Source organism: Cryptomeria japonica, chromosome 10 (genome assembly GCF_030272615.1).
Source record: "Cryptomeria japonica chromosome 10, Sugi_1.0, whole genome shotgun sequence".
Classification (NCBI taxonomy): Eukaryota; Viridiplantae; Streptophyta; class Pinopsida; order Cupressales; family Cupressaceae; genus Cryptomeria; species Cryptomeria japonica.
Window position 1 is genome coordinate 115,684,047 of NC_081414.1, and position 25,386 is coordinate 115,709,432.

The window sequence follows — 25,386 nt, forward strand, 5'->3', positions numbered from 1 at the left end:
GCAATACAACCTTCAACTTTGCACAAGAAGGGTAGAGGACAAATTAGAGGAGGTCATTGATTTGGATGACATTGATCCTTATAACAACTGGATATGGTGGGATGAGCAGCCCCTATTGTTTACTGAAGATGAGATTCTTGATTTGGAGAGGCATGCAATGGAGGATGGGGGTGTAACAAAAGGAGCTATAGGATTGGATGACATTGATGAGTTAGAGGAGTCATTTCCATCTACTAGTAGGATGGAGGTCAAGCCTAGAGCCATAAGCACAACCTTCTATGTTGAGTGAGGAGCCACAATTGACTCAATGGATTAGAACCTCAATCTATCCCCAAGTTTTCACTAGATTAGGGAAGAGGAATATGCAAATTGTTGTATTTTTGTAAAATGTAATATAGGAATTATGATGATGATTTTCATAGGCAATCATTATGAATTCATAATAGCTATCAGCTATCTATTGTATTAGGATTCTACGCTATTATGTGATTTTGTATTCAACTTGTCTTGAAATTAATTAAATTTTATAAAAAACACTTTGTACTCATTGGATACATCTTACCTAAGTTACCAGATTCTTCTACAAAATCCTTGGGTCCTGGTTCGATTCTCTCCAAATTAGGGTTCGCACAAAATTCTTTGAAAATTCTTCCAGGGTTCATATTTTGCCCTATGGGTTCACTTAGAAGGGCCTAGGGCAAATTTTGATTCCAGCGGCAGAACCCGAGCTGAATTTGGGGGATTTGACACATTTTTTAATTTTTGTTTAAGTTTTCTTTTTGCCTATTTTGGTCAACTCGACCCTCCAACCCTAAAATGGGTTGAGATTGCTAGTACCACTACCAGTGGCACTATTTGTGCTTCTAATTTGCCATAGGAGGATGATGATGATATGTTTGATGACTTTTGATGATATTTGATCAATGATGGCTGATTGTTAATGTTGACATTATTATTTTTGAACCATAACATTGACATGGTGGTGTATTTTGGCATTTTGCTATGTTATTTGCCATTTGGACTAAAACATCAATATATATGGTGGTGTATTTTGCTATGTTACTTTACTATTAGACTATTACATAGTTGACACTTGACAATGGTGTATTATGAATTTATTTGCTGCTGCATATATGTATATATTTTTTATATTTTATTTTTATATGTTTTTGTATGGATGAACCTAAAGCAAACCCGAACCCACCCCCAAAGAAAATTGAATGAATTTGCGAACCCGAATCTCAAACCCGAATCCGATTCCGAACCAAGACCAGCAAGTTAGCATTTTACCATTAAAATTTGTGAAAAAAAGTGTTTCAAAAGAAATTCAAGCAGTTTTTAACTTGCTGAGTTTTGTTGAGTCAGAAATTTTGGGTATGTCAAGTGTTTGGTGAGTCAAAAGTCTGGCAACCATGTGTTGGACAACAAATTTCAAGTGGCTTGGGGGCTTTAATAGGGTTTGTGTGAATTATGAAAGAAGAGTGATTGAAAGGGAGCCTCATGGTGGCCAATAGAGAAAGTGTGATTTTGATCTTGAATGGTAGATTCCAATTCCTTATGATGCCAAGGTCTAGCACAGTTGATGAGCTTCCATATTTAGATTTTGTATATATGATATCTCTCTTCAACTTTTTGCTAAGTTAATATCCTTGTTATTTGATCTTTGTTGTGGCATTTATTTTCAGAAATCCTTTTGTTATATTCCAAACATATTCCTTAAAAGATGTAGCTAAGTTGGATTTTCTTGATGATTAGCATTTGGCCTCCATAATGTTTGAGATTTTCTCCCAATGATATAAATGGGTAGAAATGTCTTATTTTTGAGGAACTAGGAGTAGTTTATAGTCTATTTCTTTCCATATTGGGGCATTTGTTTGGTTCTATCCATCTCCTTTTACTTAGTTGATCAGTGGAAGAATTTTGCTATGGACTTGCTAGAGAATGCTTTATTTTGGGAGATATAGTTCCATGTTTTTTTTTAATGTTGGCTATTCCATGTAAGCCACAAGATGATAGTGCATTCTCCATCTGTGGTTGCTTTCCACATTATATTGTCTTGATAGTCAAAAACTTGGATTTGGGGCGTTTGTAAGCTTTTTTACTTTGTGGCTTCACTAAATTAGGTTGTTGTCGAAGTTCTAGATTCCATTCTTGTCTAGTTGTGTCTTTTGTCGATTACTTAGCTACATCGGCTAGTCCTTGTTTTAGAGATTCCACTGAATGGTTTATAGTTTTGGACAGCCAAAGGGTGAATGTCATTCCAACCATCTTCCCAAACATTAGTTTTTGTTCTTACATCTATTTCCCTTTGCCGCCTTTGAGCAAGTCTATCAATTCCTTTATATATATATGTCATAACTTCCATGCAAAATTCATGGTAAGAGTTTGTATTGAAGTCTTTGACGCTTTTTATGTTTAATTCCCCACTCTATTTGATTTTGTGTAAGTCATCCTAAGCCACAAGAGGATGTTTGAATGCCTCATTTGTCCCTTTCACTAGGATTTTCTTTGGGTTCCAACTTTGCCCTTTGGTATTTTGAGGAGTGCCCACAATAGGCACTGACTTTAAAAATGATCTTAGGAGTTGGGATTTTCAGCCAATGTGAGATATTTGATAATCCAATTTTGAGTTATTAGTTGTAGTGCGTTGACGACTGTAATCCATTGCCCTTCATTTTCTTGCCTAGTGAATTGATAACCATGGATACGTCATTGGTAAGAGCACCTTATCTACAGCACAGGAGTGCTTGAGTTTGGTTTTGTTTCTCAACATAAACATTGGCAAATATAATACTAGGCATACCCTTGTTGATCCTTTGCCTCCTTGTTTGTTGTTAGTGAAGCTAAATTGCTTCAATTTTCTTATTTTTTGCTATGTTTCTTGTTGAATAGAGGATGGTGTCATTTGTAAATTGATATGCCTTATATTTGTTTCTATCATTTGTATGAGGTAACCTGTGTATTTACTTATCTTTCTGATTTTGGGCAAGATATTTTAAGATTTTTTCACCCATTATGATAAAGAGGTATGGGCTTAAAGGGTCTCCTTGTTTCATTCTCAAGTTGTGTTAAATCAAGTCCCCTTTTGTCCATTGAGGACTGTGGAGAAGATTGGGATGCTAGCAAATTCCTTGATCCAGTTCATATATTGTTTCCTTAATTCCATTTGTTTCATACATTATAAAAGAAAACTTAGAAAAATAAACATCAAACTGTCAAATCCTAACTCGTTCCTGAACCTTCAACTTAGTGTATATTAGATACCTTACCCCCTCTAGAATTGAATCATGATTCCACTTTCTTTAGTAAGGTAAGAAAACCCTAGAATGAGTTTTTGCTTAACACTGAGCAGTCAGCACCAAATAACAAGAGGAGTAAACCTAGAATGCTTAAACCTTGAATCTTAAGGACCATGTACAAAAAAAATAGTCTTTTTAGGGAAGGTCCTCTCAATGAAGCATGGAGAAAATGAAGATGAAAGTAGTAGACAAAGACAAAATATCAGTAAAGACTTAGAAAATGAAGATGAAAGTAGTAGACAAAGACAAAATATCAGTAAAGACTTACAATGTTCGTCATTGGCTTCTACAATGAGTATCAATGGTACCTGAACTATACATTTCATTATGAGAGGGTTTATAAGATAAGAGAACCCTAGGGCAAACTTTTACATAACACTAAGTAGCAAGCACCAAAGAAATTTAGTCATAACATAAGGAGTAAACCTAAAACATTTAAATATTGAATCTTAAGGGCTAAGTACAAAAAATATATGCCTTTGAGGGAAGGGCCCCTCAATGAAGTAAGGATTATATGTAGATGAAAGTAGTATATAAAGATAAAAGAGTACATGTTCTCAATAGGATTCTACCATGAGGATCAATCTCTCTTAATATCCACTAATGAATATTAAAACATTATCTTGAAAATTACTTGTAACAATTGGATGGAAATTACCTTGAGGAACGTGATTATTCATAGCAATATATCTTCTTTGCAAGGCAGCCTACCCAACTGTAAGTCACAACACCCATCAAAATCCAACAATATATCTTCTTTGCAAGCCAGCATACCCTGTTAAAATAATATTAATATCTATTCTATAATGGTCATCTGAGTTGTCAACTTATTTAGCTATTTAGCTTTTTTAAGTACGTTAAGTGAAACTATTGCTTCTTATTAAAGATGCATAGTTAGCTTTTTATTATTAAGCTGTAATTAGCTTTTTAAGCTTTTTAGTTTTCACTTAAACAACTTATTCTTAATTTAGAACGTCGTCTTGTAATCTCTATGTATACGCTTGTATATCGTTGAATAGATGAATCCAATTATTTTGAGCAATCAATTTTTCATGTTATCAGAGCAGGTTGATGGGCTTTAAAGTTTGGCGAATGTTTTAGTAAAAGTTTGGCGAATGTTTTAGTAAAAGTTCGTGGAGGCTACTTGGAAATAATTTCCAGAGTTTTTTTTAAAGGTTCTTTCATGAAAAAAATCTAATTGCTATTTGTAGTTTGTGTTTTTTTGGCGGTTCATGGTGAAGTTTTTTTTGCTAGTTTGGTTCGAAATTCTTTTGAAAATCAAAGGGTTTTCTGGAAAAAATTTCGTCGGTTTTCCTTTGCAGGTTTCGTGCTAGGGCTTTGGCAGATCTGGTTTTCTGGGCGCGAATTCTGCTTCCGTGCGATTTTCGCGACATTTTCTATGCGACGGTAGCGATGTTTTTTCCCCGTCGGATCTTTCATCCCGCACGACCACTCTGGTTCTGCCGTATTATTTTCGTGTTTTTTTGCCCGCGACTTTTCACAGGCAGTGGTGTCTTTTTTTTGCGACGGCGGCAGTGATTTTCACATTGGTCCAGCACGTGAAAATGTTTTTTTGCGCTGTTTCTCTGTTTCCCGAGACTTGAGTATCGTTCAGCGACGTGATTTTCGCATTTTGACGCGATTTTTCTGCATTCTGGCAAAGTTTTTTTTCGACGGCACGATTTTCAGCGGATATTTTTTTTTCCAGGTTGTGTGTTTGGCGACTGCACTGCGTATTTCACGTTTTTCGCAACTGTGTTTTGGCCGCATTTTATGCCTGCGAAAATCGTGGGCTTGGTGTTTGAGTTCGCGATTTCTGGCGTGATAGGATTTTTTTGGCAGATTTTTAACCCGCGAAAAATCGTGGGTTCTTTGTCCGTTATTTTTCGCAAGAGTTTTTCCAAAATCGTGATGGTGGCAGATTATTTCGGCTTGGTTTTTCTGCATGCGTCCTAGGGTTCCTTTTCTGGGTTTTTCATAAGGGTTATGATTTCAGATTTGCAGCGATTTTTTATTCTGGTTTTTTGATATTTATTTCCTAAAAAAAAAAAATTCTGGGCTTTATTAATTTTGCCCTGTTGGGTTTTAATAATTTTTGCCTTAAAAATTATTTCTGGGTTTTATTAATTTTTTCCACAAAAATTATTTATTTATGGGCAAGGCCTCTCATTCTACAAGTCCCAGGTTTTTCACGATATTTTCCTGAGAAATTGTTTGCAGGGTTTATAATTTTTTCCTAAAAAATTTTCATTTGTAATCCGCAAAGTTTGCATGAGATTTCTAGGTTTTCACGATTTTTCTTCAAAAATTGTTGGCTAGTTTTTTCGATTTTTTCCTCAAAAAAATCTGTAATACGCGAAGTTCACGAAGATCTCAGGGTTTGATAGTTTTCTCCACAAAAATCGTGCTTTGTTGCAGTCAAGTTTGAGTCGCACCTGGAGTTGCCAGGGCGAACATCTGCAACTGTGGTATCTTGCAGTCTATTTTGGAGTTGCTGTAGCAAACAGTGCTCAGTACTCTTTTACAAAAGGGTTTGCTGATTTTTCCTCAAAATCATGGTTTCAGGCTTCCGTAATTCGCGTGTGAGAACTACATTAGCTTGGATGGCTTTTGGTACTCTTGGTCATTTACATTCTGCAGATCCTGGGAGGGTCTTCGTAGCAGCAGAGTGTTCTTTGCATTTGTAATAACAACACCTGCAGTGTCTTCTGTAGGGTATTGAATACGATGACCATTAGGGAGGGTGTTAAAACATTATTAATATCTATTCTATAATGGTCATCTAAGTAGTCGACTTATTTAGCTATTTAGCTTTTTAGTCGACTTATTTAGCTTTTCTAGTACGTTAAGTGAAACTATTGCTTCTTATTAAAGACGCATAGTTAGTTTTTAATTATGAAGCTTTATTTAGCTTTTAAAGTTTTTTAGCTTATTAGTTTTCACTTAAATGACTTGTTCTTAATTTAGAACGTCGTCTTGTAATCTCTATATATACGCTTGTATATCGTTGAATAGATTAATCCAATTATTTTGAGCAATCAATTTTTCATACCCAATTGTAAGTCACACAACCCTTCAAAATCCTTTTTACGTATGACTCTAATCAAATGGGAAGATCATTGGATCTAGACTCTCTAGAGGTCTACTAGTCTCTAGGTGGTTTCAAAAAATGTAGCATGGTGGTTATTGACTAACATATGATAACAATGTTTGGATTCGTAGTTCATAGATGATTTTTAATGAAGTGGCTTTACTATCCTCATCCTACAAACTTGACTCAAAATTTGTAGTTCGTAGATATTTCTAAAAAGTTGTCTATACAATTCTCATCACAAAGCAATAATCACAAGCAAGATCTAGCGATGAAGAACACAAGATGTACACATGATTTTATGTGGAAATCCATGCAGGAGAAAACCACTGCAAACTATTGCTTTATATATGAATCTTCTTACAAGTTTCATAGGGACCAACCCACTAGAGACACCAATCCCCACAACTAAGCACCAACTCAGCAAGAGACTCCAATCTCTTTGAATGAGAGGCACCAACCTCTTGATATCTTAGAATAGAAGGCTCCAACCTTTGAAATACAATATGATAGATGTATGCAAACTTCCTCTTCAAATTTTCTCCACAGAACTGCTCATACCCTTGTTCAAGTCTTCATAATACTCTTTCACAAAACATGCATAAGTTCATTCCAATGTCTTTACAAAATGAGATCAAATGAATCCCATAAATTTGCTTGTGTATTCAATATATATCTGCTCTAACCTCTTCTTAATTCTGCCCTTCATGCACACAAATAATCATTGTTTTGCTTCTCATAAATGTGCTTTAGCATATCCTTAAATTCTGCCCTTAAATCTGCTCTTATTCTGCTCTACAAATAGGAAAAATATTGAATGATGTAATGTCTGAAAAATATTGAATGATGTAATGTCCCCCACCCAATTAACATAATTAATCTATTTCAATAATACTAAAATTGATTGAGAGACTAATCATGAAGCCAGACATTGTTATTCTTCAATTTATTAGTTATTAACAAGTGCTTATTTATCTTCCTCATTAGATGGTGAATTTCATTATTCATAGTTCTTAGTATAGATATCAAACCCTACTACTACTTCAGTTTTAAGGGAGAAGGGTCTATGTATGTTACCAAAGCGCTTAGAGACCAAATACAATAGGTTCCCTCAAAGTTTACAAATCCAAGACCGTACCTATCTTGGGTCTAACCCTCATGGGTCACTGATTCTCACCCTATCTTGGGACATAACCTATTGCTTGGATTTAGACTGACCCTCTTTGGAACATCTCATTCCCATATTCTTAAGTACTGACAGTAATAACATGATTTAGACTATAAGTATACTAATTTCATATGTATTGTGAATATATATGAAATTAAATATGACTGTCATACATATTGCAGTCCATATTAATATTACTATTAATTCTGCATAAGAACATTATCCGGCTTCATATATAAAAGCATACTTATTAAACACATCCCCATGCATATCACCAAGAACAAGGGTGTTACTGCCTGTAACTTAATAACAGTTCTGATCTGATCTGATCTGATCGAGGGTGATGACACTAGATGCTTCGATTCATTCCTTTTATATCTCTCAATGTGAGGGAGAGGTCACACCTCTTCATCATGCATGCCCTTTGGCAAGAGATACACCCTTTCACCATTAGCACCTTTTGAAAGAGTGCAACTCTTCATTATTTCTGCCCTTTGAAAGGGACATAATCTTTCATAATCAGATCTACACTTCTTATTTAAATCAGAGGTGCACTTCTGATTTCCAATTTATCCCCCTCTCAAATGAGGTTCTCTTCTCCCTTTTATATCTCATTGTTAAGGGAGTCACAACTTTTCCTTTCATGTCTTTTGACCATTCATTAACTTAATTAACTTTTAATTAATTATATTCTTTTATATTTTAATTTATTTTTTAATATTTAAATTTTATTATTATTATTTATTATTAAATTCTATTTCAAAGTGGGGACATTACAAATGCATTGTTGTATAAATGATTGCCAATCAGCCTCTATTTATATGCCTTAAAATGCAACCTCTCACCAACGGTTATGCCCTTCCAAGGAGGTTGGCAGGCAAGCACAAAATATATTTTTATTGATTAAATCTCTTTGCCCAAAGCTGGGTGCTTTACACTAGGAGGTTCTCCCTTTTGGAGGGGCGCCAATAAATAAATAAAAAATAATTTAAATGCCCTTTCAGCAACTGTCATGTATTTCCCAATGAGGTCGGCCTACTTAGGCAAATATATATTTTTATTTAATTTAATTTAATTCCCTGTCTAAAGTGGTCCGGCCCAAACAGCAAGTATTTGATATTGATTATTTATTGATTTTGTTTCTGGGTGCTTGCTCAAAGGGGGTCATTACAATTACTTTTGCATTTTATTTCATATATTCTCCTCTTAACATGCAGACAAGAAAACCTTTTGACATCTATGACAATCAATCCAACACAAGCTAATCTAAGATAAATATTTTGCAATTAGTTTCCACTTTCCCTAAATTTTTAATTTAACATTTTTTTCTGTTTACTCAGTTTATTTTGAAAGTTCACTCCTTGAGATCATCGCACCTAGTTAAATAACAATCATATGGAAATGACACATTTAAACACCATATATGAGCATGCCTTGCCAACAAAGTATCCACTTAGAATGGTTAATGCCACAATATACATAACCATACCACTTTTTTGCTTTGTTTGATTGGCTGCTGATTTCTTGCCTACTTTTACTATATGTCGTTTTTATGGAATTTTTGTAAACCTAATTTGTTTGCCTTTCTTGGAAGTTGTGTTTTCAACTCGTAAATCTTAGGGTGAATGGTTGTTTGTCCAGTTGAATAACCAATAAGTGAATGCTTGTTTATGCCCAATTAAAGAGCCACTAAGGTTTCTTATTGTATGATGTGTCAGGTTACTAGTCCTAACCTAAGGAAGTACCTTAGTTGTGGGCATCTGTTAATCTATATTGATTGTTCTTTCTTTTGTCTATTCTATCTAAGGCAATATTTCTGACTACGTTTTTGATGTCATGTAGACACTAAAGAGATTCCTTATTGATGCTGAAGCTGATGTGAAATCTCTAACTTCCTTATATACAGAAGTGGTATATTTTCTAATCTCTTTCTTCTTTTATGGGCAACATAATTGAATGTAAAGGCTCAGGAGTGCATACTTGCCTTATACTTCTTATTTAGTTTTAATGCATGCAGGGACGGAATGCAGATGCACTTGCTATTTTTTTTGGTGAAGACCCTGCACGATGTCCATTTGAGCAAGGTACATTTATAGTATTTCTAATATTATGGTCCATTACATGTGTACTCTGTTGTCTGCATACTCGTATGCTTTGGATTGGGCTTCATAGAGAGACTTGTAGATGGTCAGGACCAGTTCTATCTAATAGTGTCTCAATCTGAAGAAAGTAACTATCCTAGGCACGAAATGTAGCACATACAGATGGTCCTTATTAGTCTTAGATACACTGTAACTTCTTTGTTAAGGCTATTAGAAGTTTCATTTCACGGCTTGGTTTGGACAAGTGCATTTTTTGACTAGTATTTGCCATATGGTTATCTATTGGCATGGGAAATTTGACTGTACTTGGTGAAGTCAAATGGTTGATATAGTTGGCAAAAGTTTTATCATAGTTATTGTCTCTTGGTTCTGCAATTTGAAAATTTTCTGTTTCAAATGATTTTTCATGATATTCAGATTGGCTTTACTTCCTACACTTGGAATATGTGTTACTGCAGCTATGAGTCCTAAGGGAAGTCCTGAAATCTCTAATCAGCCAATAACCAATATACTAAATTGTTTCAACTTTCCTGATATTTCCTTAACTGGAATAACCCTCTACCACGACATTGATTCCTGCATTATCTACAATTCTATTCCATCAAAGCTTCAAGCAAGTGCATCATCATAAGGAACTTTTTATATCTGATCTATTGAAGAACTCTTGGCATTGATTCTCTCATTAAATCTTTTGCATTATCTCATTCTAAAGGGATTCTGGCATCTACTTACCAAACAATTATGTAATTTTTGGTACATTTTTCAAGCCTTAGTAGACTGTTGGAACACACTGACAGTTGCTATCTAATGAAAACTCCACCTTTTGTAAATTTCTATATGGTCTTAATGCAATCAATTAAAGTTGTCAAGACTCAAACCCAATTACATCAGTTTACTGGTGGGACTATAACCCTAACCAATCCATCTTAATAAGGAGGCATGCTTGTTTGAATGGAATTTAACTTTTTTTAGTTGAAAACCTGCTAATTACTCACAAAACTCGTGAGTCAAACTGGCTCACAAGGAACTTACAAAAAAATTTGCAGCCATTCAATAAAAACTCATCAGTTACTCGTAAAAAATTTACAACTTCTGTCAAAAACTTGCCTATGATCTGCTGCTAATAAAAATTTGATCTGACTATTACAGGTGTTTATATCTGCCATTCTGTCTTTTTAAATTTCTGTTGCTGCTCCCCAAATGCCCTTTTCTGTCCTTTGAATGCTACTCCTGTTCTGCTGTAGAAAATGCTTCTTTATGCATTTGGAAGACTGAAGCAACGGCCTTTATAATGCTAGTTGCTGCTGTGATTGCATTTATTTTGCTGTTACCTGCTGGAAACTGTAAAGGGCAAACTAATGTGAAATAACAACAATTTTACTTTGTGTATATATATATATATATAATTTCTGCTCATAATATGATTAGGTCAGCCCTAGTTTTGCTTTTCGACAACTAGGTTGCCTCTCTAAAAATGCTAGATTTTTTCTTTTGAAAATTTACAGCAGTGTAGCTAGTTGATATGTATTGAACTCTAATTTTGATCTATATAAGAAGGAAATCAGTCATATGTTCCCTGAATTCAACAATATGCATGTTTTTGAAGGATAGTTTTTGCCAGTGTTCCACGGAAACGCGTTTCCCCCTCCCAGGCCCAAGTCCCCCCGTCCCCGAAACCCATCCCCAAAACTTTTTCCCTTTGTCCCCCCGTCCCTGAAGCCCGTCCCCGTGTCCCCCCGTGTCCCCGTCCCCAGCATCCGTGGAACACTGGTTTTTGCTAGGTCCAAGTTTTTAATTTTTTTTGGGTCAGCCAAGTTATCATTCAGTCTGAGTTTTTCAACTATGGTCAATGGATAACTATATTCTACTCCTAGATAATTTTTCTCAGAGGTGAATCCAACATACCATGTCTTTGTAGCATTTTACAATTTCATTACTTATAATACTTTGTCAATAAGTGTAATTGCACAACCTTTTGAGATTCATTGAAGTTAGAATGTTAATTTAAGTAGTCAAATCATATGCAATTAGGATAACGGAATTATATAAAGCATAGATGAAAAACTCGGCGAGCAATTCAAAAACTCGCGAGTAATCGCGATCCATAATCCCGCGCGAGTTAATCGCGGAAATACTCGGGGCGATTTTTTTATATACTTGCCGCGATTTTTTTGGCAAATAATCGCCGTTAATGGCCAAAACCCGCCCGAAACGTGGCACAAAATGCGAGAAAAACGCGACTTAAGTCGCAGGCAAAAAAAAAAACCGAAGTCTTTATTCCATTTCGCGGCTCGCGCGACTCCGGAAGGCAAAAAACGCCACGCGATTTGCATAGGGTTTGCATTTGCACGCACGACCAGGTATCTTTTTGTATTGTTTCATTTCGAATACACAGTCATTTTGACTGTGTAATACACAGTCATTTGAAATGACTGTGTATTACACAGTCAAAATGATTGTATTGTTTGCATTTGCACGCACGACCAGGTATCTTTTTGTATTGTTTTATTTCGAATACACAGTCATTTTGACTGTGTAATACACAGTCATTTGAAATGACTGTGTATTACACAGTCAAAATGACTGTATTGTTTGCATTTGCACGCACGACTAGGTATCTTTTTGTATTGTTTTATTTCGAATACACAGTCATTTTGACTGTGTAATACACAGTCATTTGAAATGACTGTGTATTACACAGTCAAAATGACTGTATTGTTTGCATTTGCACGCACAACCAGGTATCTTTTTGTATTGTTTTATTTCGAATGACTAAGACTGTGTAATACACAGTCATTTGAAAATGACTGTGTATTACACAGTCTTAGTCATTTCAAATGACTGTGTATTACATAGTCACAGTCATTTCAAATGACTGTGTAATACACAATCATTAGTAATTAGTAATTACAATTTACAGTCATTTCAAATGACTGTGTATTACACAGTCATCAGTCATTTGAAATGACTGTGTAATACACAGTCATTTGAAAATGACTGTGTATTACACAGTCACAGTCATTTCAAATGACTGTGTAATACACAGTCATTTCAAATTTTCAAATGACTGTGTATTACACAGTCATCATTACACAATCACAGTCATTTCAATTTTCAAATGACTGTGTAATACACAGTCATTTCAAATTTTCAAATGACTGTGTATTACACAGTCATCATTACACAGTCACAGTCATTTCAATTTTCAAATGACTGTGTAATACACAGTCATTTCAAATTTTCAAATGACTGTGTATTACACAGTCATCATTACACAGTCACAGTCATTTCAAATGACTGTGTATTACACAGTCATCATTACACAGTCACAGTCATTTCAAATGACTGTGTAATACACATTCATTTTCAAATGACTGTGTATTACACAGTCATCAGTCATTTGAAATGACTGTGTAATACACAGTCATTACAGTCATTTCAAATGAGAAATGACTGTGTATTACACAGTCATTTTCAAATGACTGTGTAATACACAGTCATTACAGTCATTTCAAAATTTCAAATGACTGATGATTGTGTAATACACAGTCATTTTCAAATGACTGATGACTGTGTAATACACGGTCATTTGAAATTTTGAAATGACTGTGTAATACATAGTCATTTTCAAATGACTGATGACTGTGTAATACATTAATCATTAATGTACATTGTAATTAATGACTGTGTATTACACAGTCAATTGTGAAATACTCATAGTCATTTGAAATGACTGTCAACTGTGTAATGTCAATGTGTATTAAAGTATTTCATTTAAATTTAAATTTGAAGTTAAAAACTTAAAAAAATACACAACCAATTAAAAATTTTAATTTTAGAGAGTCATCTATTTTGACTGTAAATAAAATACAGTTATACAGTCATTGTAATTTTTGGATGTTTGTGATTTTTTTTGGTAACAATGTTATTTATCTCTAAATGTTGCCTCTCTTTTGCTAGGTTCTTTTCCACATCTTTTTGAAAGAAAATGGATTCAGCTTCTACAGTTAAAGTTGGTGGCAAAAAGAGAGACCCTTGTTGGAAACATGGGAGACCAGGTCCAAAACGAGGAGATGTTTTTTGCAACCATTGCAAAAAAATTGTAAAAGGTGGCATTAATAGGTTCAAATATCACCTTGCAAAAATTCAATGCCGAGATACCACAAGCTGTACGGAATGTACTGAAGAGGCTACGAGAGATGCAATAGCAACGCTTGAAGCATATGATCAAAGGAAGGCAACAAAAAAGAGAACAGTAGAGGCAATGGCAGCCCCAAGGGCAGATTTGAGTTCCATGGGGTCACATACAGATGTGGGGACATCTGGTTCTTCCCTTGGGCCACGGATACGAGCAAAGGGAACTTTGGACAGCAACATGGAAAACTTCTTTATTCCACGTAACACTCCTGGTGCACAACCTGGATTGCTTGGCACTGCATGGAATAAAGAGGCTCACCAACAAGCCAAGGTGGCGTGTGCTAGATTTTTTATCTACAACGATGTTCCGTTCAATGCTATTTCTAGTCCATCTTGGGACCAATTGGTCACCGCGTTGACTGTGGCAGGTAAGGGGTTCAAATCCCCAAGCCGTTACGAGGTAAGTGGACCGTTATTGCAGGATGAGGTCCAAAACACTCATGCATTAGTGGAAGAGCAAAGGACTATTTGGGAAAAGAATGGCTGCACCATTCTTTCTGATGGATGGACAGATGGTAGGAACAGGACACTCATCAACTTTCTAGTTGCTTCAGGAGGATAGTTAGTATTTTTAAAATCAATTGATGCCTCCAATGAAGTGAAGAATGCGGAGACCTTGTGCAACATGTTGGATGAAGTGGTGATGGATGTGGGAGTGCAGAATGTCATCCAAGTTGTGACTGATAATGCAGCTGCATATGTGGCAGCCGACAAACTTCTAATGGCTAGACATCCGACATTATTTTGGAGCCCTTGTGCTGCCCATTGTCTTGACTTGCTCCTTGAGGACATAGGGAAACTAAGTTGGGTAAAGAAAGTGGTTGAAGATGGAAGGAATATCACCAAATACATCTACAATCACACGTGGGTCCTGAATCTTATGAGAGAACACACTGAAGGTAAGGATCTTGTGCGGTCAGGGGTCACACGCTTTGCTACCAATTTCCTCACCTTGCAGAGCATACTTGCTACATTGCCCAACCTGAAGCGGATGTTCGTGAGTGAAAGATGGTTGGGGAGTCCTTATGCTACAAAGCCTGAAGCAGAGAAGGTTGTGATTGCCATTTTTGATACTAATTTTGCCAAGATGGTGGAGGAGATCATCAATGTAAGTTTTGAAACTTTAATTGATGATTTATTATTTAATTTTCTAATATTTCAATCTGCTGATTTTGTTAGATTTTTTATATCTAGGTGTCGGAACCGTTGGTGAGGGTGCTACGAATGGTGGATGGGGATCATAACTCCATGGGGTATCTATATGAGGCCATGGATAAGGCCAAAGAGGCGATTCAACACTTGTATGGGTCAAACAAGACCAAGTATGAACCCATATGGCGCATAATTGATCGGAGGTGGAACCATCAACTCCACCAACATATTCATGCTGCTGCCTACTTCTTGAATCCCAAGTTTTTTTACTCTCCGAGTTTCAAAGCAGATGCAGAGGTTAGAATTGGCCTTGACACATGCATTCGGAGATTAGTTGATGATGAGATCCTTCGAGACCTGATACTTGATGAGTTGCAGAGTTATAAGAAGGCCTTAGGGGAATTGTTTTCTTCACCTGATTGCAAACGTAGGAGAGCCACCTTACGACCAGGTAAAAAAAAACATATGTTTAATTTTTACCATTTATTTCTCTCTTTAAGATTATTGAAATCTTTACAAGTTATAAATCACATTTTGTATCCTTGCAGATTTGTGGTGGGAAGATTATGGTGCCACAACGCCTAATCTTCAAAAGCTTGCCATCCGCATATTATCACAGCCTTGTAGTGCTTCTGGTTGTGAGCGCAACTGGAGTGTTTTTGAGAACATCCACACAAAAAAGCGCAATAGGTTGACTCAACAACGCTTGAATGATCTTGTCTATGTGCGGTACAACATTCGATTACATGAGAAGAAGGTGCTAGGGCAAGATTCACATGAAGCACTTGACTTGGATGACATTGATCCATATGCAGCAGAATGGGTTGCTTCTCCTGATGATGTTGATAATGATTTGGATCCATTCCTTACTAATGAGCAGCTGAGTGAGTTGGAGAGGGCAGGAGAGGAATGGGATGCGGAAGTGGCAGCACGTGAGGAGGAGCAGGAGGTTGATCATGCAGAAGAGGCACCTGTTAGTGTTGAGGATGTTGCCACTACTTCAGCACCACCCACCCAGCGGCCACAATCTATTTTGAGCTTTAGTCATAGACGCAATTTATGATTTCTTATTTTCATAATTTCATTGATACCAAACTTTGAACTTGATATGTAATCAGAATTTCAGAGGTTCTTGTTTTGTGGTCTATGACTCTATAACTCTATGAGACTGTCACTATGATACGTTGATATGTATTGAACTCTTATACATATGTTGCACTTGGTTTTTGGTTTATGCTATGATACTTGCATTTGTTGCTATGTATTACCAAAAAAATTTGATTTATATATCATGGAAATCATATATGTTATACAAATTTGGTGTAAATGTGTGTTTTTGAATTACATATAAAAAAAAAATGTATTTTCAAATGTTCGATAAAGTTGCCGAGTTTTGCCGAGTTTTGGCGAGTCCCGAGTTTTAAAATTTTTTTGGCCTTGCCGAGTTATTGCAAAATCCGAGTTTTTCATCTATGATATAAAGGGTAGATGGAAACAAACTATAAAAAGGAGTGCACAGATGGGAGTTGGAAATATAATAATTATTAATATTTAATGTTTGTGTAAGATGTTTGGCCAACAAATATTGGCTCGTCTTAAGTAAGCAATCATTCAGAAATGGAGACATATCAACTTCACAAACAATGATTAGGTAGAGCACATGCTTCTTTAGTACGATAGTGATCCTTTGTTGGATGGAATCATCTAGTATATGTTTGCAAAACACTATTAAAGATTCATCTGTATAAATTCTTCCAGATTTGGTTCTCGAGTTTTAGAAAGCAAGGAAAGGAGTTGAAGAGCCAAAAATGTACCTCAAAAAACTAGGACAAAAAGTGGATCTCAAATTTCAATATATTCTCTTCAAGACTAAATTTTTATTTCATTCAAAATATCATAAATATTGAAACTTGGATACTAATTAATGAAATTTTATAACTATTTTATATGGTAAAGATGTGTTTGCTCCCTAGCTCCGAATCTCCATACTCTCTCCTCTTGGCATCCTCAAGACATAGTGATGGTAGGGGACATTCCCTACCCGTCCCCTATTTTTGATGTTTTCGGGGACACATCCTTGAAACACCTCTTGTTGAGACCCTATGTCTTGAGGACATGTGGTTGTCCCCAAGACAATTGTCTCTTGATCATCCCCATTTTTTTTGCCTTAAAAAGTAAATAGTTAAAATTAAAAAAAAAAGAGTGAAGAAAGAAAGGGTGTGGTGTCCCCACAACACCCTCCATGCTCTTTATCAAAGCCTAAACCTTCCCTATAGCTAACCAGTAGACCCATTTGCAACTCACTATTATTACAATCAATTTGCATTTTGCATATAGTTATAAAGAGGAAGGACTCAGCGAGTTAGAGCCAAAAACCAATTGCTTATAGTTATAAAGAGGAAGGACTCAGTGATTTAGAGTCAAAAACCAATTTTGATAGTGATAGCCCAAATGAGGGGTAGTTGAAGGAGGGGTCTAGTTGTTGATGGTTGTACATTTTAATATCTATAATCTTATTACTATGCCTATTGTTGGACATGTTATTTTGTAGGCTTGGGGCCTTTAATTCATAGATCTAAAACTTAGCAAGTACGCATTGGACTCATGATTTTTTTGGGAAGGCAAGTAACTCATGACCTGCAAGCTAAGTTGTTGAAAAACTTGCAAGTTACTTGGTATTCTTGTTGAGATTCACTTGGACTCAATGAGTCCGTTAGGTAGGCTTGGCTACCATGGAAATAGTAAAAAACTCTATAAAACCCAATTCTTATTATCATTTTTGTTTTCTTGGTCACCATGGAAATAGTATAACACTCGATAAAACCCCAAAAATCTTTCATTATCATATTTGTGTTTAGAAGTTTGAATCTCAATTGCATAAAGTGATTGGAAGGCTTTGTTGACAATTGCAATGTGATTTGACATGTATTTGCCTTGGTTTTTGTTCCTATTTCTTTCCTATTTATAATCTTGTTGCTTACCATTTTTTTCAATGTTTAGAATCCATAGTGTGCAATACAAAGGTGGAAAGGACCATGCATAATAGCATAGCACACTGGGTCCAATTAAGGGCATGATGAACTAAAATTATAGGGGCTTGAAAATTAGAGAAGGTATCAATTGCCTCAAATATCATCTTTCTTAAATTGTTGTCTAAGATGTCAAGTTGTGGGACAAGTGGGGGAAGAAGTGCAACAAGAAATGAATGCCCTACTTGTTCAACCATGTGGAGAATAAATTGGAAGGGGTCAAGGGAAGCAGTTGCATCAATGATGAATTCCATTGCCATCATAGATTCATTTGGAGATTTTTTTATTGATATGTGGATTCAATGTCCCCCAATTCAAATTGAAGAGGATTCAAACTATATTTACTCTCTTAGCTGCTTCATTTCTCACAATGTTCAATGTGCACAACCTTCACTTAAGGTATTGCATGGATTCAAGAAAAGCTCATGAGGTGAGGATGGTCACTAGAAATGTTTGGTAATTTTATATTATATCATTTAATGTGGCAAGCATGCGATATTGGGATACATCAGTGAGTGCCTTGATCAATGCTGGTGTAAGGTTTAGGACAGCAACTTTGCATGATTTAAGTAGGACATTGCTAGAGGAGGGTGTAAAAATTGCATTGCTAATGGTAGAAGACCAAAATAGAATATGTTAGAAAAATGGCTCCAACATTTTATCTAATGAGTGGACAAATAGCAAGAATATATATATTTTACATTGTTTTTGTACTAACGAACCCAAATCCCTTTTCAAAATTTTGCCGTACCAGCGAACTGGGTTCTTGAACCCGAACCGGTGCCCGTACCTGAACCAGTAACTTGTTGTAATACTAGTGTTTAAAACACCTTTTTCTTTGATTATAACAATATTATTAAGTTGCCCCAAAAATTAGAAATTACTGGGCCCAACTTAAATAGTATTATTAATTATTCTAATTGGGAAAAGGGGACATGACATATAATGAATATTATGTTTAATGAAAACTGAAATTTTGCCTAAAGTTCATAGTTATAGTCAATGGCTTTTGCTAATGACAATTACTTGGGATCAGGCTTGACTTGGCAAACCAAAAGTATAATTTTAATTCAATTGCTTGGGATTTAATTGGGAAAAACTACAGAAATTAAATTTATTCCTTTTTAGTATTTATAGGCTCCAAACCCTCGAAAAACGAGTGCTAAGGCCATAAAGCAGTAATTAGGCCTTATCTCACTGAAGGTGGAACAGATATTTGCTTAAAAATACATTCCCTGATTGATCCAATGCATGTTTGCTTTGATAAAATCCAAATTTGCAATGAAAAGCTGAGGTTTTGACTTGAAAAACAAGTGCTAAGGCCATAAAGCAGTAATTAGGCCTTATCTCACTGAGAGGAACAGATTTTTGCTTAAAAATGCATTCCCTAATTGATCCAATGCATGCTTGCTTTAATAAAATCTAAATCTGCAATGAAAAGCTGAGGTTTTGACTAAAAATTCAAAAAACAACTATTTTATAGGCAAATTGAAAAATCTAGTTTAATTGCAGTTTAAGTGGCCTCAGGAGTTATGCCAGTCATCTGGTCTGAATCATATTGCTAGCATGACCATCTGTGAGTAATCATGATTTAGCCACAAGTTTTGCTTGTATGGTACCAATTGCCTCAAGAATGAGTTGTGCTCCTAGGGATCAGGCAAATTAACAAGGCTATGGAACTTGTGATGCTTCCAACAGCCTTTTATGGCTTCATTTTATTAATATATATTGTTTTTTAATGAAATAATGGTCCGATCATTGACATTCATATCAAAAGCCTTAGTTTTAAGTTTGCACACTTGCAATTGACAAATATGTTATCTTAGTATCTGAATGTTTATTTTGGGTGTTATTGAATGAGTAGATTCCACTAGTAAGATTGTTAGTTTAATTGTGGGTGATGGAACGCATTTTGTTTTTCAAAAGTCAAATTGTGAGGGAAGTTATGTAGGATATGGATATGTTTAGTATTGTTTTACAAAATGGTAGTTCCTTGTGTATATAGAGATATTCATGGTTTTTAACTTCTCAATGCGCAGTGGTTTCTACACTTCTTAACTTTGTGACAACATTCCGGCGGGCGCATGAGGAGAATGTCAAACAAGCTGAAATGGAAAGAAAAAAGGCTTTAAAGGAGGCAGAAAAGGAGAAAAATAAATTGTCTCCTACAAAAATGGAATCTAAACGACCATTTTTGCCTTCTATAAGGAAAAGCTTGGAAAAAGAATGATGAAGACTCTTTTGGCTAGTTTTCCACCATGCAACTGCGTATTCATCATTTTGAATTTTGCAGGAAAGATGCCCTTTTATCCATACAGTGTATAAAGTCGTGCATTTATTGCAAATTTGGCAATTATAAGAGAACACAGTGACCCACGTGAAGATTGTACCTGTGGAATTATAAAGTTCCGTTAAGTTTCAGGTCACTGACTGCAATGAATTATGCACTGTATAATCGGGCGAGAGACAAAAAAATTAAGGGCATCGATCTTCGAGAATATAAGATTGGATGCTGTATATATGTGGCCTTTTCAAGCAGATTTTGGTGATGCACTGCAGAGAATTTGATGTAGAGATAACAGAATTTAGTCTTGGATGCAAATCAACCATTCAGACATTTCAGGTATTGGCTTATACCCTTTTGAATCTTCATTTTTGTAGTTTTTCTCTGATTTTTATTATACTTGTAAAGTCAATACTTAAGGTGCTAATTTAAAATTTGATGATATTTGTAATATTATTTTGTGTTGTAAAACAATGTATGCTTTCTCAATTATATAAATCTTCAAGTTTTCTTGGGGAATCACTTTTTACATATTTTGCACTTTTTTGTGTAACTATAGCTGTACATCAGCACCCATTAGCTTATTCTTTGAAGTCAACTTAAATACCACAAAAGATGACAATTGTCTGCCTTATTTAAAGGTCCCTTTGCTCATCTGACATGAATCAGTCTTCCTCTCTGCATGACAATCTTTATACATCTTCAAATTTGTAAACACAAAGTTTTGTTCAGAGGGATAATACCAAAGAGAACTTATTTTGATGTTTTATATTTCTTTGGAAGTATAGTTTTTTGTGGTTGCCCATTCTCTCGTCATATCAGTCTGCGTTTCAGGCATACTTGAAATGTAAATGTAAATTATTCTCATATGCAATATTCATTGGAGTTTGTGCCTTCCAATTCCTCCCAAAATAGGATTGTTAATATTAGAAGCTGTATATTAACTCTATGCTGGATTCGCCAGTTTCAAGGGGTGGTATCAGGGTGTGTGTATGTTAATGTAATTTCATGAGTGTGCTTCTGCCAACACTTACATTATCCCAGATTTAGAGCAGAAATATTTAACTCAAATTCTATGTTTTGATCAGATGTCAGTTTCTCCAATTCTTGGGAACGGTGTTTTGTTTAATGGTTACTTTTTTTGTGTGCATGCTTCACCATTACAAAATGACATAAGTTCTTGGCAGAATTTTGTTTAGAAGGGAATTTGGAAATATATTCTCATTTACTTCTCGTTGCTTGCAAATATTTCTTGTTTTGTTTCTCGTTTACCCAGATAGTCTTAAGCTATAAGGTGTTTTAAATAATGAAATTTATGCTCCTCTTATAAGAGCTAATTACAACTTCCATGCATAGGTGGAACCAGATTTCATGAAAGTATAGGTCCATGCAAGGATTCCTATTCGAAACAGATATGCTATCATTCTTCTGAATCATTGTGTAGGCGCTATGCATTTAGAGTTAACTCAGTTTTGCATATTATCCCAAATATACACAACTAATTTGCTCCTTATTCAGTACTAGACTAAGTTGGAGCTTTTTACTGACAATCTATTATGGCTGGGTTTTGTGTAAATTTAGTAATTCTGAATCTGTTATTAGCAAAGTCCTTTTAAGAATTGAGTCTCTTACTATTTATTCAGTATTTCTGTCCCTCTTTGAAGCGACTTGATTGAACTCTGAACAGCATTGTCAGTCTGCTTAGTTAATTTATTTAGAGAGTGATATATGGTTTTTTTCTGGCAGATGTTCAAATATCTAAATGCAGGCGATGTTTTAGGTTTCTTCTTTGTTTACATTTGAGTACAGAGTACCAGAAGTTTTCCAACCCTTTTTCACTCTTTCTTTTGGCAGATCCTGTTTCTCAGCACCAGTTCCTATTGCTTCTTTGCTCGAAGCATCTGTATGATTTTTACTTAAAAATGTTCACTCTTTCAAGAATCTGTTTTTGCTGGAGAACATGACAGCTTAAAGAGGGTACCACATCTATTGACGAACATTGCAACTGGAAGAGGTTTATAGTGTTATTTTTCGGTGCCCACGGGAAGGACTTTTTGACTGGCAGCTTGAGTCGGGAAATAGCTTGCTCACAAGCTACATGGACTTCCTTTTGTAACATTTGTAAAATTATAAATTAGATGCTTGATGCTGAAAGGTGTACCATAGTATTGTTTATAGGGAATTTTTTGAAGTGCCTGTATGAAAGAAGATTCAATAATCATATTGGATCACCTTGTCAGGCTTACTAGGCTACAGGCAAAATCCCATTGTAAACAGAACAATTAAATATGAGTAAAGGTTTGATTTTTCCAGTCAAATGTAATCCTAGAAGCAAAAGTGTACAATGGGGACGTTATTTCTTTTGCTAATTTATCCTGTGTCATTTTTACAAGGTATTGATTCAAACATGTGCTTTACATGGTCAAGTTGACCTGGAAAACAAACGTAAAATGGAAGGACAGAGAATAGTTGGCATGCATACATCTGATTTTGTGAAATAAAGGGTGGCATACATTTGAAGAAAAATGTCATCAAAGGCAATGATGCTTTCATCTTGATGCGCAAATGTCTCAAAGCCAACCGAAGCATTTTAATTTGTCTTTGAAAGCCGTGGCAAATTTAAATTGAACTTAGCCTTGTCATAAAATTTGGAAATACTGACGGAAATTGAAATAAATGTATACTTGGTAATATTTTCCTGTATTTTTGTGGCGGGTTTGCCAATAAAAGGGTTGAAATTTGAAGGGATGAATGTAATGACAATGTATACACAATGGGTCTGTGTTTTTGCATGGCTTTAGTCTCTGGTTGTAGTGTACGGTGTTCTCAATTTCACATTCTTTTGTAATGATTTCAAATAGGTTTATTGCTTAAGGACTTCGATTTAAGGGGTTAAGAGATAAGCAGTTCGAGAGGAAGATGGCTGTTTCTAAAATTAAATTTCAATGGTGCATCAAGAGGAAATTTGGTATTGGCGGAGGCAGAGGTGGTGCTTAGAAATGAGGAAGGTAGAGGGAGTTGGCTGTTTGGTTCAGGCTCCCATAGGGGTTTCTAAAATTAGATTTCAATGGTGCATCAAGAGGAGATTTGGGATTGGCGGGGGCAGAGGTGGTGCTTAGAAATGAGGAAGGTAATTTTGTTCATGGTGATTCTCTTTTATTGGGGCGTCAGTCTAATAATGAGCCTGAGTGGGAAGTTGATGTTCGAGGTATCTCCCTAACTTCCTTGCTTGGTTGTAAGAAGTTATTGGTTGAAGAAGATTTACTTAAGAGTCTTTAATGGCCCTTGGAAAAGTTACGTCCCAATTGGAAAAACTATGGAGGTTTTTAGAGGTAGCACAAGAGTTATAGTTACTCATTTGAAAAGACACAGCTCTCGCATTACATGAGGGAAGCAAATTCTGTGGTGGACTTTACAGGCAATGGGGGTGTGGATCAGGATTCACTAACAGCTTTGTATCTTGCTTTTCCCAAATCTTGGTTGGGCTTTAAGGAGCCGTTCACTTTTAAGCCACCGTAGATTGAAAAGGTGATGCCTCGTATGTTAATCTTGATAATGGCACGGGAGATTGGTGCGATGCTCTGCAAAATGGCTGGATTGGGCCACATAATCAGTCGCTTTGTGATTTGCACCCATGTATTTATTTGTCTTGTGGTAATGGGCTTTTTATTATGGATTGCCTTGCACTTTCCCTGTATTTTGTTTGCTGTTGTATTATGTTGTTATGATGGAGATGGTAGTGGTTTTTTGGTTGTGTTTGGAGTAGGAGTTCCTTATTTTTTTTTATAGTGATCAAAGCTGATTACAAGAGAAAAATAATAGCAGTCCAAGAAAGGGAGACTGCAAGAAAAAGGAATAAGAAATCAGAAGCAGCAAACCACAATTACAGCATTAACCATTGGTGAGGTTTGTAGTGGACATAACAAAGCATAGAAGATAGCGCATTTAATTTGGGCTTTTGGTGCATACAAAACAAAACATGTGAGGATCTCTCTTCAAATTCTAAGAGGAGCTCCCTTATCAGTGAATATAACAAAAATCTTAAAATCTGATATAACCTCTATTTTTATTAGAGTATGTACAATTTAATGATTAAGGTTTTTAATATACATTTTCAAAAGAAACTAACTACCTATATTTTAGTTCTTAGACAAGGGCAAAGGCTTATAGGCACTTATACTCTGAGACAAGAATTTTTTGTCTTTATGTTTAAAACAAACTTATCGTTGCTAATAAAAGTAGAGATTGGAAGTGTAAAGGGATTAAGGAATTGATTAGAAAGCCAAAACTGTCAAATAGAAATATATACGATATAAAGCGTGGGAAGTCAATGAAGCAATTCTATTTATTTAATGTAATGTTTTGTGGTTGATTTTTTTAGGATTTTTGCAAGTTTAGCATGAAATGCAAACCCGCACTTTTCGATTACCCCAATTTTGATGTGGGCAAGGTGAGCATATGATGATTGTGACACTAATTAACTAACGACAAACTATGAAGTTCTACAATGTATGCAATGCAAATTTTTTTAACCAACCACATCTTGATTGCATTGCCATCTAGGTTTACACATTTGAGCTTATATGACTAGTAAACCACATTAATCAATTGGTAAAACAATTAATAGATTTCAATTTTCAACTTTAGGAAGTTTGACAAATAGTTGTCCAACAAATTCAAAGTAGACATGTCAAATAGTTAGAATGTAAACTAAAAACATAAAATAAACTCAAAGTAGTCATGTCAAATAGTTGGAAAATAAACTAAAAGACATAAAATAAACTAAAAGAACAATAAAATAATTATTCGAAACGATGCAAGGCCAGACCAAATAAGAATATTTATTATTGATCCTAGTTGATTAAATTTTGTGCTAACACTAGTAAATAAAAGAAAATTGCAACAATGAAAAGCAATTGGCCGCTAGGCCATACCAACAAAATTGATTGCTGCATGTTCTAATTTCTTATTAAAAATCTCTTTTGGGTTACTATTTTTTTGTTTTCAATTCACAACTACTAGCAACATAATCAATTGAGCACCTTCCATCTACCCTAGAAATGC

The 25,386-nt window shown here is 35.3% G+C and overlaps 1 protein-coding gene across 4 annotated transcripts in view; it reads left to right on the plus strand.

The window, feature by feature from the left end:
* Nucleotides 1–22,691, plus strand: part of LOC131072597 (formin-like protein 14) — an 87,761-nt gene extending 65,070 nt beyond the window's left edge. For 2 of the 4 annotated variants that reach the window (XM_058008798.2, XM_058008796.2), the window contains exons 15-18: nt 9,401–9,469; nt 9,576–9,642; nt 20,078–20,661; nt 22,177–22,691. In XM_058008798.2, the coding sequence (XP_057864781.2) occupies nt 9,401–9,469; nt 9,576–9,642; nt 20,078–20,268 (327 nt within the window). In that variant the 3' untranslated portion in view covers nt 20,269–20,661; nt 22,177–22,691. Of the gene's footprint in view, nt 1–9,400; nt 9,470–9,560; nt 9,643–20,077; nt 20,662–22,068 lie in introns of those variants that run through there. The other 2 variants (XM_058008797.2, XM_058008799.2) reach the window with 2 other exon arrangements.
* The last annotated feature ends 2,695 nt before the right edge of the window (nt 22,692–25,386 follow it).